The sequence below is a fragment of the Saimiri boliviensis genome, chromosome 2 (assembly GCF_048565385.1).
Source record: "Saimiri boliviensis isolate mSaiBol1 chromosome 2, mSaiBol1.pri, whole genome shotgun sequence".
Taxonomy (NCBI): domain Eukaryota; kingdom Metazoa; phylum Chordata; class Mammalia; order Primates; family Cebidae; genus Saimiri; species Saimiri boliviensis.
Genome location: NC_133450.1, coordinates 74,655,236 through 74,668,149, shown reverse-complemented (window position 1 = coordinate 74,668,149; position 12,914 = coordinate 74,655,236). Strand labels below are relative to the sequence as shown.

General features: G+C 42.0%; 1 protein-coding gene across 7 annotated transcripts in view; it reads right to left on the bottom strand.

Moving 5' to 3' along the window:
• Positions 1-97: 97 nt before the first annotated feature.
• EML1 (EMAP like 1) overlaps positions 98-12,914 on the bottom strand; it is a 220,703-nt gene continuing 207,886 nt past the window's right edge. For all 7 annotated transcript variants that reach the window (XM_074393593.1, XM_074393597.1, XM_039469107.2 and 4 more), the window contains one exon: positions 98-12,766. In XM_074393593.1, the coding sequence (XP_074249694.1) occupies positions 12,641-12,766 (126 nt within the window). In that variant the 3' untranslated portion in view covers positions 98-12,640. The remainder of the gene's footprint in view (positions 12,767-12,914) is intronic.

Genomic DNA, 12,914 nt, shown 5'->3' with positions numbered 1-12,914 from the left:
GGGAAAATAATTAGTATATTCTGTTTAGCTTGTAAAATATATGGGATCTGTTTAAGATAGCCTTTGTAAAATTGCACATTTACTTGTATTATAGTTACCACATCTGTGTCTTTGAAGTCCTTTGAAACATCTCATTTTCTTGAGAATTTTTTAATTTTTGAGGACATAGTAAGCAGAATATTCTAACACATTTGACCCCTAAAAATCCTTTAATTAGTTTATGGCTTCATCTTCCTGTCTATTTAAAAAAACATAGTAAATACTGTTTTATAATTTTCAGTCTGATTTTTTCTTCCTTTTCACTCATTTAGGTGAGATGTGTTGGAGTCAACTTGTACAGGCTTGCCAATTGTTGTATTTTCAAGAATTTTGCAAACTAGTTGTTGAATATAGCCAGTATTTAAAATTAAATGATGTGCACTTACAATTGAAAGAATTATATTAAGAAAAAAAGTAACAAATACTGTACTCAAAAATCTTACATTTTACTATTTTCTAAGCTCTTAAGATTATTTACATCTAGTAGGTATGTATGTAGAAATACTACCTAATAGTATGCTACTGAACATCTCCTCTCAACTCTACATTCACTACCTTCTTGGTATTACAGTGGCTTGAAATTGGCCATGGTGGAAACATTTATACCACAGAAGTTAGCAATATGTAAGAAATTAGGACTTTCTCCCCCTCTAGATTGCTTGTTGATAAATATTCATGAGTACACCACTGGGTGAAATTATAAATTTTTTTTTACACATATATTTTGCTTACCATGTTGCCAAAGGGAAGAACATTTATCTTAGGTGGCTTTTCTCCTCTTTGGATTTGATATAAACCTATTTAAGTGCTGAGTCCCTGACCTACCTGTCCATGTAAGCCTTTTTCCTTGCTGTTCTCACTCTCTTTCTTGCCTTCACCCTTAAAATCCTGGACCCTACAGAGCGTTCCTTGCAGCTCCACAGTGCTGTGGACTGGGGGCTAAAACAGTTGTTGGCAAACTCTGGCAGAAAGCAAGAAAAACAAACAAACAAACAATTCAATCATGGCTGTTTCTTTTGTACAAGCAGTTGTTGATAGTATTAAAGTAAGATAATGGGACATTATCAAAAATACGGCACTGTTTTTAGCTTATAAAATAGTTGGGTTGCATGCAACAGTCTATGAAATCAAATGTTTATTACTAATCAGTTTGTTTTATTATTACCTGTGTTTTAAAATGGCTTGAAAGGTGACATTTCCATGAGTATGCACATATTGATGATAACCCTTAGAAAATCATACATTTGAGGACCATATTCATCATTTAATTAGCCTAGGACTTCATCTCCCTGTCTGCCCAAAGTGTGGAAGTGGTAGCTCTTTCATGATCATGGGCACAGTTAATCCTTTGCTATCCATTGTGATGGGGCATAATGTATATAAAATATTTTTCTATGTATTTGTTTTGCCAGATACTATGTCTAGGTATTTGGCATTACCTGGATAACTGATTGAAGGGAGGTAACTTCTCCCCAAGCCTATCTCCCTCCCCCTTCTAGAGTTGTGCAGGTCCACTTTAAGTGTAAAATCATTCATCTGGACTTGCGGGCTCGTATCATCAACGTCAATCATGGCATATGTAGATGACTTTTAGGAGATTAACTTTAGAAGTCTAGAAATCATGTGATTAGTTCAGCACTGCAGCTCCCCATCTGCTTGTAGTATATAACTGGAAGCTCTTTCATCCTCATCAGTTTGGTTAAAGACTTAGCTTCTTTCATCTTTGGAGGATATAATGTAAATAAGTGTGTGTGTGTGTGTGTGTGTGTGTGTGTGTGTGTGTAGTGTGTATTGTCAAATATCTAACTAGGTATTTGGCTACATCTGGACAATTGATTGAAAGGAGATGCTCTCTCCGCAGTCCTCTTCCCTTGTCTTTTTTAGAATTGCTGCAGGCCCAAGTTAAATATGAAATTACTCCCTAGAGTTTGTAGTTTATGTTACCAACCACCACATTTTATAGCTATGTAAAGGATGACTCTTAGGAAATAAATATTAGAAGCCTAGAAATCATTTAGTTGTTCTAGCACCAAATCTATCCATTTGCCTAATGTATTGAACATTCCATCCTCATCAACATGATTAAGCCCCTTTCCTCCATCTTTGTAGGGCACATTGTATATAAATATTTTGTACATAAAGATCATCAAATACTGTAATGAAGTATTTGGCTTCATCTGGAAAGTTGATTGGAGGGAGCTGCCATCTCCCAGACCTGCTTCCCTCATCCCTGTCTGAGTTACTGCAGGCCCAGGTTAGAAGATTAACAACCTGGAGCGGCATGCAGTTCATCTTACAATGAAAGCCCATACTCATTTAAAAGCTTAGAAATCATCCCAGTGCCTATACTCTTCAAACCAATTTCTCTAAGGGAAAACTGGCACACCAGCCCAAAAAGAACAGGTGCTTCTCTTCCGACAGAAACATGGCCCCTGACAGGGCACCAGCATTAGGGAAACCAATGTTCTCCGAATAGCTGCCATGAAAACGTTTCAGATGCTCAAACTGAAAACTCTTAAAACCAATATTAAGCATCAGCATGCTTTAAGTGTAAGATAGCCCTTTGGAATTTACAAACACATGTGCAGGTATTTCCTTGTTCACAGATATGATGTACTCAGCCCTCTCCTAGGCACTGTGAAGGAGATAGAGGAAGCATAAAAATTCTGGACTAATGTAATTGTATATGTGTGTCTGGGGTTGGGGAATAGACTGAGTGCCTTTTTTACAAAGAGCATCCCATGTTTAATTCAAGTATTTATAGCATCAGCAAAAATGGGCAGAGGGCAGGAAGTTGAGAACACTAGATTCTGTGGTATGTTACCTGTATTCAGTAGAACTGTTTCTGGAGTCAGTCAGGTTTTAAGTCATGATCCTGAAGCTTCCTTCCCTTCTTCCACTAGCAATGCAATAATAGGTGTTTTCATTTTAATGAGCAGAGAACTGAGAGGAAAAGTCCTAGCTCTGCCTTCCACTAGCAGCTTCCCTTTACCTCCCGTTATTGCTTTCATCGCAAATATCTCTGCTACTCAACCAATTCTAAAGCTAAAGTACTGAAACGCACCCAAAGGAAAGGTGTGAGAGTGCTTGGAAGCATCCCACTGAGCCTACTGGATGAAAATCACACGATAGGGCCTCCTGTTGTAATAAACTGGCCAGAGAAAAGCACTAAGAACTTCAAGGATGTTATTCACTGCTTTCTTGCTCCCCAGCACTAGATCAGAGTGTATCTTACTCTGTGGTTCAGGAGTTAAGAAGTTGAAGAGCTGACGGAGTTGGGGAAGGAGGATGGAAATTAAGGGTTTACATTTGTTTAATGGCAGAACTGAGATTTGCTCAGCTTACCTCTTTCCCATCTGTCTCTAACAGCAATGATTGAATAATCAGTAGACCAATGGAAGACGAGTTGCAAGTGGTAAATTTGTAACCTCACTCTGGGTTCTGTTCTAGGAACAGTCCATGTTTTAGAGGTTTGCCGGTTGGGATACATTGTTGACTTGGGAGGGTGAAGGAGAGAGCTGACCACATAGACATAGAAAAGAGTAACTAACTAGATTTTCCTCTGATCTCTTCCATGGTAGTCATTCTGAGCACATTGGCCCAGCTAGTTGGTATGGTGAAGGAGCACCGTACTAACAGATTTGGAGACTGAATCCTTATCCCATCACCAACACTTAGCAGGTATATGATCATGGGCAATTCATTTAATTGCCTGCGAATTATAGACAATATAGGGGAAAGAGCACTGGATTTGGAGTCAAGAAACCTGGAGACTTGGCTCCACACTTCCTTAGCTGGGTAACTTTGGGCAAACCACTTGGTCTCTCAAAGCCTAAAGTTCTTCAGCTATAAAATGGGAATAATATCTTTACTAACTACCTCACAGAATTGTAAGAATATAATGAGATCATTGGATAAACACACTATATATACTGGAAAGCACTGTACAAACGTGAGAGATCAGTTTTATTATCAAATCGCTGTTTCCCACTGCCTCTTGAATCAGTTTTATTCCGACTGACAATTCCATCTTCCTCATCTTCTGGAGTATGGGTAATTGAGGTATAGGTGTGTCATCAGGGACTGTAATTATTTCAGCTCCCATATAACGCTGGGAGAGGTGGTTGATGGGGCGGTGCAAGTTAGATGCAGTGATGTATACGGTAGGACATTTTCCTGGGTCACTTTGACAGTACCTTGGGAAATTGTCAGAATCCTTGCAGAGGGCCTAGGGTGGGCACAAGGGAGAAAGCAAACAGTTGACTAAGAATTGAGGGGAGGGTTTGGGGTGCTACTGCCCTCCTGTCACTGCTGCGTGTGGGAGGGGCTAAGACTTCATGTATGACTGGAGGCTGAGGAGAGAAGAGTGTCCTTAGGGCTTCAAGAATTTTCCTGCCTAGCAACTGAGTAACAGGCACTAGTTCTGATCGATAGTGAAGGCGAGAAAGTGCCGCCTGTTTTGAGATCAGCTCTCCAGGGCAGCAGCTGCCTTGTTATCACCAGCAATCTGAGCCCTGGTCAGAGGTATTTCCGCTAAGAAAGGTTTTGAAGGATGGCCTCCAAGGACTTTCATAAGCTCTTGGAGGCAGGGCTGTGTCTCATCCATCTTTGTATCTTCAGTACCATCTCGTAAGGTGCCTTGTACATAGTAGGTGCTTAATGAACAAATGTTGCTTGAATTTAGCTGTCGTCCAGCCCCACAGAGTTATGCTCCATTTGCCATCATGTGATATTTTGGGGAAACAATACTAATTTGGATGCCAGCTGTATGTCACTTTGGGCAAGACTTTCCATCTATGTTGACTTCATTTCATCTGTAAAATGAAGTGAGTGGATTCATTGCTCCCTAAAGTCCCTTCCGCTCCAATACTCGACAAGCCTGTGATTCTAAATCATTTCCATTGCCTCTGAACATGGTTGAGTAATGCCTCCTCTGCAGTTCCGTTTCTCTCCAGGAGGCTTTGTTCAGAGGAGGTGTGACTATGCCACAGCCAGTTCTTTACTGTCTTTCAAATACTTCCGGATGAGTGGCATTTTATGAAAGGATATTTTAAAATATATACTATTTAGGCCAAGGTGGGCAGATCACTTGAGGTCAGGAGTTCAAGACCAGCCTGGCCAACATGGTGAAACCCGATGTCTACTAAAAATACAAAAATAAGCTGGGCGTGATGGTAGGCACCTGTAATCCCAGCTACTCGGGAGACTGAAGCAGGAGAATCGCTTGAACCTGGAAGGCAGATGTTACAGTGAGCCGAGATCATGCCACTGCCCTCCCAACCTAGGCAACAAGAGCGAAACTGCATCTCAAAAATAATATTAAAAAATACAATTAAATATATACTATCTTGCTCCTCAGAACCAGTGGGGAAGGAGAGGAGGGAAGGCAAAGAAACTGAGCACAGTAAACACAGCATTTTTTATAGGCTCCTATTTAAAGTGTGTGCGTGTGTGTGTGTGTGTGTGCGCACACGTGTGTGTGTGTGTGTGTATGTGTTTCTGAGCACATATTAACTGGGAAACAGAGAAAATCCAATCAAAAGTATACTGTGCAATTGAGAGAGGCTGGTCCAGGATTAAAAACTTCCTTTCGGTAATCTGTGAGTAGATAGGAATCGACCATAAGGTGAAATAAGATCAATAGGAAATATGTTTTTGGAGGAAATTTTATTTTAGTACCAAATGTTGCCAGTGACAATCTTTAGTTAAGAAAGAAGTTATTCTGACCTAAAATTCTTACCTCTCCCACTTTGGTTTAAAAACAAAACCCCTTATATACATGGAATAATTGTATTTTAATTAAGCCTTTATCTTAGTTTCATTTTCATCTATTGAAGGAAAATGAATTAAGCAGCATTTTTCATTGCACTTAAAAATGTAAAGTACCTGCATGCCACTAATCTGTAACATTTTACCAGTTCAGATGCCTGTAATGTGTGACTTTATGTGTCTCTGTGTTGTATTGAAGAAAACAAAGGAAATAATACTTTGTAAACTGTTTAAACAACTGCTTAAACTTCTGTTGGCAACATTTATTGGGCTAAGCAGTTATTGAAAACTCCGGTTAGTTTTATTTTCATTTGAAAGTTGAATCAAATCAAGACTAGTATATTCATTAGGGAATTAAAAACTAATTTGCTTATTAATTGTGAAGTTGAACTTTGTGTGGAAAGTAAATGTGTGATAAAGCAAAATGTATAAAGTTTGAAATATCATACTTTTACCCTGATAATTATTCAGGACTCAAGGTGGCCCAAATAGGTGCAATTTTTAATCCTTTAAAATTAGCCAGCCAGACTTATTGCTAAGGTAAATGTAAACTGTTTTAATTAAGATCTTTCAGCTTTCAAAGATATAATGTATCTATTTGTGTCAGGAATGATATTTCAAAATGAAAATGTAACAATATTGGGAATTAATAAACTTTCCTTTAAGTTAAAGAAGTAAAGACTGGTTTTATATGACTAATTTTTAGATAGAGTCTTTCCTTAAAACAAATGTTTGGCATCATGTTCTTAGATCAGCATATTTGCAGAAAGAACTATAAAATGCCCTTTTATGAAGAAATAGACAACCACAAGTAGCCATAACAGATGTAAACAACTTATTATCACACAGAAATGTACACACTTGGCTAAACAGAAATTTGTTAGAATGAAAGGGAACAGGAATACAGAAAGCCCAAACAGATCAACTATTTTACCCTGAATTTTTTTACTAACTTTGTATTTACATTATTATTCTTTTTAAAGCTCTTCTTGTAATTTTTAATACTGAATACTAAAAATGAAGTTATGTTTTGTAACGGTTTCACCCTGGAAAAACAGGAAAACCGTTCTTCCTGCCCTTCTGCTGAACTCTGTCCCAGCTCTTTGACCCTTGGATTTCTCAGTTTAGGCTGATAAGGTTTAACTGAGAAGGCTAAAGGGCCTTTGTCTAATTTCTGTATTTGCTGTTTCATACCTTGTCTTGCACAAGGAAGTATAGTAATTATTTTGCTTAAAAGATGTTCCCTTTTAGCCTATTAGCTTATATGAATAGTTACAAGTGTGCACCCTGGGGTCATACTTGCCTGGTTCAAATCTCACTTTCATTAGTTACATGAACTTGTGCAAATTACCAACCCCCAGCTTCTTCCTCTGTAAAGTAGCAACAAATAGCATTATTCACAGTAGTACTAGTGTGCAGATAAATGTGTAAAAACACTTAGAACAGTGCCCAGGATATAGAAGGCACTTGGAATTTCCAAAATCTAACCTAAATAAACATCCATGTGAAACAGGAAACGTTTCCTTGTCCCCTCTTGCAAAGCATGCAATAGGGGTGTAGCTCGATTCTTCAGTGCCCGGCTGCTCAAACCTCTAGGGAAGCACACAGACCAGGAGGCTATGGGGCTTCGACCCCAGGCAATGTCTAGGGGTGAATGTTTACCGCTGAAGCCCAGTGAGCATGTGTTACAGGGTGTTCTCTTAGTTTGTCGCCTATAGGCAGCTTGTATTAACCAACTCAGAACCTCTCCTTTGCCTCAAGGACAGAAGGATTTCTGTATCCTGGGTTCTTGCCTTGGTGTACCGGAGGAATTGGAACACATGTGGGCTTGATGAGTGCAAAGTTTTACTGAGTGGAAGGAGCTCTCTGCAGATGGGGGAGCTAGAAGGGAGATAGTTTTCCCTTGGAGTTGGGCTGCTCCGCTGGCTCTCCTCCAACTGCCCTGGCCAAACTCCTCTTCATCCCAACAGCTGGCCTGCCGGCCATCTGTTGGTGTGCTCTTCCATTGACATGCTCTCCTCAGCGTCCTCTCTACGTCCAGGTGCTTGTCGTCTTCCACCCGTCCCCCTCCTCTCCAAGTCCAGCTGCCTCTGTCTCTGCCTTGCTAGGGTCTCGGGTTTTTATGGGCCCAGGATGGGGGCATGGTAGGCCAGGGTGATCTTGGGAAATGCAACATTTGGGCAGGAGAGCAGGAGTGCCTGTCCTCACCTCGGTCGGTCGTGGGGGTGGAGGCCTAGTCAGAGACCACACCCTCCTCTGCCCAGCACTTCCCAGCACTCCTTTCCAGATCATTTAAAAGGACCACACCCTTCCCTTCCCAGTACTCCTGTATCACATGGATATTAACACCAACAAAGCTCTCTGATGAATGCCAACAATGTCAAGAATTTAAACAGGATTGAATGAATCTTACTCATTCTGACCATTCCCTTCTAGCAGACAGGGCCTACCCCATCACTCCAAGAACTGAATACAAATAAAAGAACGGATACAGGTGTTATTCCTGACCCACCTTCTCATTAGCTCAGCGCTGGTGATTTTCCTCGTTTCCCTCCTTTGGACTTGCTCTGCCTTTGGGGTATCCTCTTTTGGATTTGGCCATTTGGCTTCTAGAGCCACTCCTTGAATTTCACATCTGCTTTGTGTTAGACTTGACTTTGTTACGGACCAACCCCCTCTCAGCTTGATAACTCAGCCTTTTTCTATGGCTATCAGTAGTGTCCCCTTTTCTCTGGTCACCAACTCACTGCCTGCCTACTCCCAGCCCTTGCCAAGTTCTGTGCCCCCCGCCCCCATGCTCTTGTATTTCCCTCTCAAAAGGGTTTTTCGAGTGCTGGCCTCAGCCTGTGGGGCCTCTCTCCCTGCTCTCCTGGGTCATTTCCATCTCTTTGTGCCCAGGAAGCTTTCCGGAGTCCCCACACCCACTCATGTCTTCCTGTGAGATGCTCTCATTTCCTTCCTGGCTCGGATGGCAGTCACCCAGCATGCGGCTGGGCATGCATTCTGTTAACCTCTGGCTCCTTGGATGCCATGTAGGTGCCACCAGGGCAGGCACTGGTGTGCTTTTGCCTGTCCTTATATTCCCAGCGCCGAGCACATGTTCACCGAGACAAGTTTGGAACGAGTGCCAGTCCTGGGGAAGTTACTTCCTTCTCCAAACCTCAGTGTGTCTATCAAACAGCTTTCCCTGCAGCCTGCCACAAGCCTACAAAATTCCCCAAACACCCGCAGGACAGATGGACTACCTGCCCTAGTGGTGTCACTTTTCAAATCGACTTCCCAAGCCCCAGAGGCAAGCGGCAGTGGGCTGGCAGCCTCCAGAGTCCCCAGAGTGAGACAGGGTCTTACTTTGCTGCCCAGGCTGGAGTACAGTGGTCTGATCATGGCTCACTGCAGCCTCGACCTCCCAGGCTCAAGCAATCCTTACACCTCAGCCTCCAGAGTAGCTGAGATTACAGGCACACACCACTACACTTGGTTACATTTTAAAATTTTTGGTAGAGATGGGGTCCTGCTATGTTGCCCAGGCTGGTCTTGAACCCCTGGGCTGGAGCCATCCTCCCGCCTCAGCCTCCTAAAGTCCCAAAATCGCCATCTTTACTTTCCTTTAATCTTTAATACAGGCTGGGCCAATGGGCACGGCCTCTTTTATGATTTTCTTAACATTGTATCTTCTCTACCTTACTTTAATGCAAGAGTGTACTATATAATACATATTAACCAAGCATGTGTAAACTGATTGTTCTCAGTGAGACGTCCAGTCCACAGCAGGCTATCAGAAGTTACATTTTTGGAAAGTCAAAAGTTATACATAGGTCTCTGACTGTGTGGGGTCAGCACCCTTAAGCCCTGTGTTGTTCAAGTGTCAACTATACTCATCCACATGCTTTGAAGCATGTAACGCCCATGCCCACCCTGTTTTTGAGGAAATCCAGCATTCCCTTGATACTGGACCTTAATCTTTTTTGCTTTTCCTTTTTTTTTGAGACAGAATCTTGCTCTGTTGCCAGGCTGGAGTGCAGTGGTGTGATCTTGGCTCACTGCAACTGCCGCCTCCAGGGTTCAAGCGATTCTCCTGCCTCAGCCTCCCGAGTATCTGGGACTACAGGTGCCCGCCGCCACGACCGGCTAATTTTCGGATTTTTAGTAGAGACGGGGTTTCACCATGTTGGCCAGGATGGTCTCAATCTCCTGACCTCATGATCCACCTACCTTGGCCTCCCAAAGTGCTGGGATTACAGGTGTGAGCCACCGCGCCCTGCCGATACTTCACCTCATCTAAACAGGACTGCCACGAAGACTTTACTCTGTAAAAGCAACAATTTCATCTTAACACAAAGTTTAAAATGGTTAAAGAAAAAATCCCAAGTGCTTTTTTTTCATTGGAAAATTCTCTGATGCTAACCAACTTAATTATTCTAACTACAAATAAATCATAATCTTTTCTTTAATCTTTCATCATTGATGTGTTGCAGGAAAGCCAGGCTGAGAGCTGCCCAGTTCCTGAGCCTGTCATTCCGGGAGAATACTGGAGGTTCAGACCTTGCTTTCCTGAGAAGCGCTTAGTGACACAGGGTCACTGCTTGCTGTGTTAACGAGTAAGTGAGGGAATAATGGACACCTGCAAGGTTAATACTGCCCTGGTGAAAGAATTTCATTTAAAATGAAATAAATCCATTTTAAATCCATCAAATTCATTCATAAAATGATTAATTCATTATAAAGTTAGCAATAGTAGTTTACATATATATTTAAAAATAGTACATATATCTAAAATTGTGTGTGTGTGTGTGTGTGTGTATCCTTTGTCTATTACTGAACTTGGCAAACAGAAATATATAGAAATAAAAGTAGACCTTACTGCTGTGTAAGTCAATAATGGATGCCGTTCCTTCCCTCCATTGTTAATTTAAAAATGATCGCTGCCCGAGTGCGGTGGCTCACTCCCACCTGTAATCTCAGCACTTTGGGAGGCTGAGGAGGGTGGATCACCTGAGGTTGGGAGTTTGAGACTAGCCTGACTAACATGGAGAAACCCTGTCTCTATTAAAAATACAAAATTAGCCAGGTGTGGTGGTGCATGCCTGTAATCCCAGCTACTTGGGAGGCTGAGGCAGGAGAATCACTTGAACCTGGAAAGCAGAGGTTGTGGTGAGCCGAGATTGCGCCACTGCACTCCAGCTTGGGCCCCAAGAGTGAGAAACCACGTAAAGTAACAACTGGGTACAGTAATTAAGCCAAATCTTTATAGTTCTCTCCCTATGAATGCTTCCACACCGTCTGCAAACTACAGTCTCATTTGCAAATGACCCAAGTAAGAACAAAATCTGCATATGAAACAGAGTATAGTGTGAATCGTATCTAATTTTAAATATTTTAATTTATATGCTTTCATGAATATAGGTCAATAAGAAATTCACTTTTCAGATTTTATTTCATTATAGAATATATTTGACAAGGATACATACAAACAGATTCATCTTCAATAATACACGGTGTTTACTGGGGACCTGCACTTCCGCAGCAGGCTGGTGATGTTGTCAAAAAGGTTTCTGAAAGTTGCACTTAATCAGCCACTCCAAACAACCAGAGTGTTCAGATAATTCCATTCCCTTACTTGCCTAGAATGAGTAAAAATCTTAATATTTGTTTTAAAGTCTGTTTATTACTCTTCTATTTAAAAATTTGAGATACATTCCCCAATGTAAACAATAAATTTCAATCTGTCACACAATCGAAATGGATAAGGCCTTCTTGACAAATTTCTGCCACCTCCATTCAACGCATCAGAGCTCAACCGTATTTCATATGGTAATGAGTCGCCCATGCACAAAAGACAGGAAAAGCAGCTGCCCTTGGTACCTGGTGGAGCCTTTGGAGACTTCTCTCTGCAGGTTTATGGTACACTCAAGAGAGAACTTTCTGAGTTGGTCTACTTGGTCGTAAAATACAAATATACAATGTCTGTAAGCGTCAGACAGTGAAGCCTAGTCTTACATATTTACTAAGAATTGCTAGAATCCCATACAAGTACAATATCATCTCATGCCAAGTAATACACAGAAGAAGGTGGCAAAACGTCTCACCGTTAATCAGGGCGTGTGAACAAGGGAGGGGGACGCAAGCCAGGTGGGCGTGAAGAGGCTGACCGCATCTGGTTAGGCAGGACGGTGTCACTGAAACCCGGAAACGCCCGTGTCCCCTGCTGAAATATTTAAGTCAGTTAGGAGTAGAAACTGCCTAGCATGAGAAGGACACAAGCCCTCTCGCATAGCCTCCCCAAGGGAGAAGGTCATGAAACCTTGGAAAATGTCACCAAATACAGCCTCATCCTTGCATCTCCTGATTCAGCTGTGCAAATCAGTTGTACTCACTCTCCTAAGTGGTATCTGCCCTTTTAGGACCAATTCATCAACAGCCGTCATGGTTCAGTGCCTCATCATCATAAATATGTGACAGCAAGCTAGGTGGTGAAACAGTGAAGACTATGTACAGTGTTTTAAAAGGCATTCTGTGACCATTTTTGAAGAGTTCATAGAAAAGTTACTAAGAGTACACCAGTTACTTCTGTTCATGTCGCTGTCATGTAAACGCTGGAACCTGGTTGATATTCAACGTGCACTGTGTCATATATTGTGTAACAAAAGTGAACATGGAACCGCTGATCCGCTGTGGCACCGCTGACGCGCTAAGCTAAGGTAGCCGGCAGAGGGCACAGTTTTCCTGAGGTTTGTAAGAATTTTTTTAAACAAAACAGAAATCACAGTGACCAGGGGTAATGCGAGTCTGTGCCTTCCTTGCCCGTGCTGCTCCCTATGGCTCTCGGTGGGGGCTAAATGATGCGCCACTGCATGATGCTCGTGTCCTTCCCGCCCGTGGAGATGAGGTGGCTGTCTTCACAGAGGAAACTGACGTTGGTGACGTGGCTGCTGTGCCCGCCGTAGATGTGGCTTGGAGCCTGGAGGAGAATGATATGGGGAAAGTTTCCTTTACTACAAGGCAGACCGTCTGTAATGGGAAGTGCTTGAATTCTCACTGCATGCCTTAATTCCTTTACTCTCCCTTCACTCGGCAGCTGTCACTTGGGCACCTGCTCTGTGCAGGAC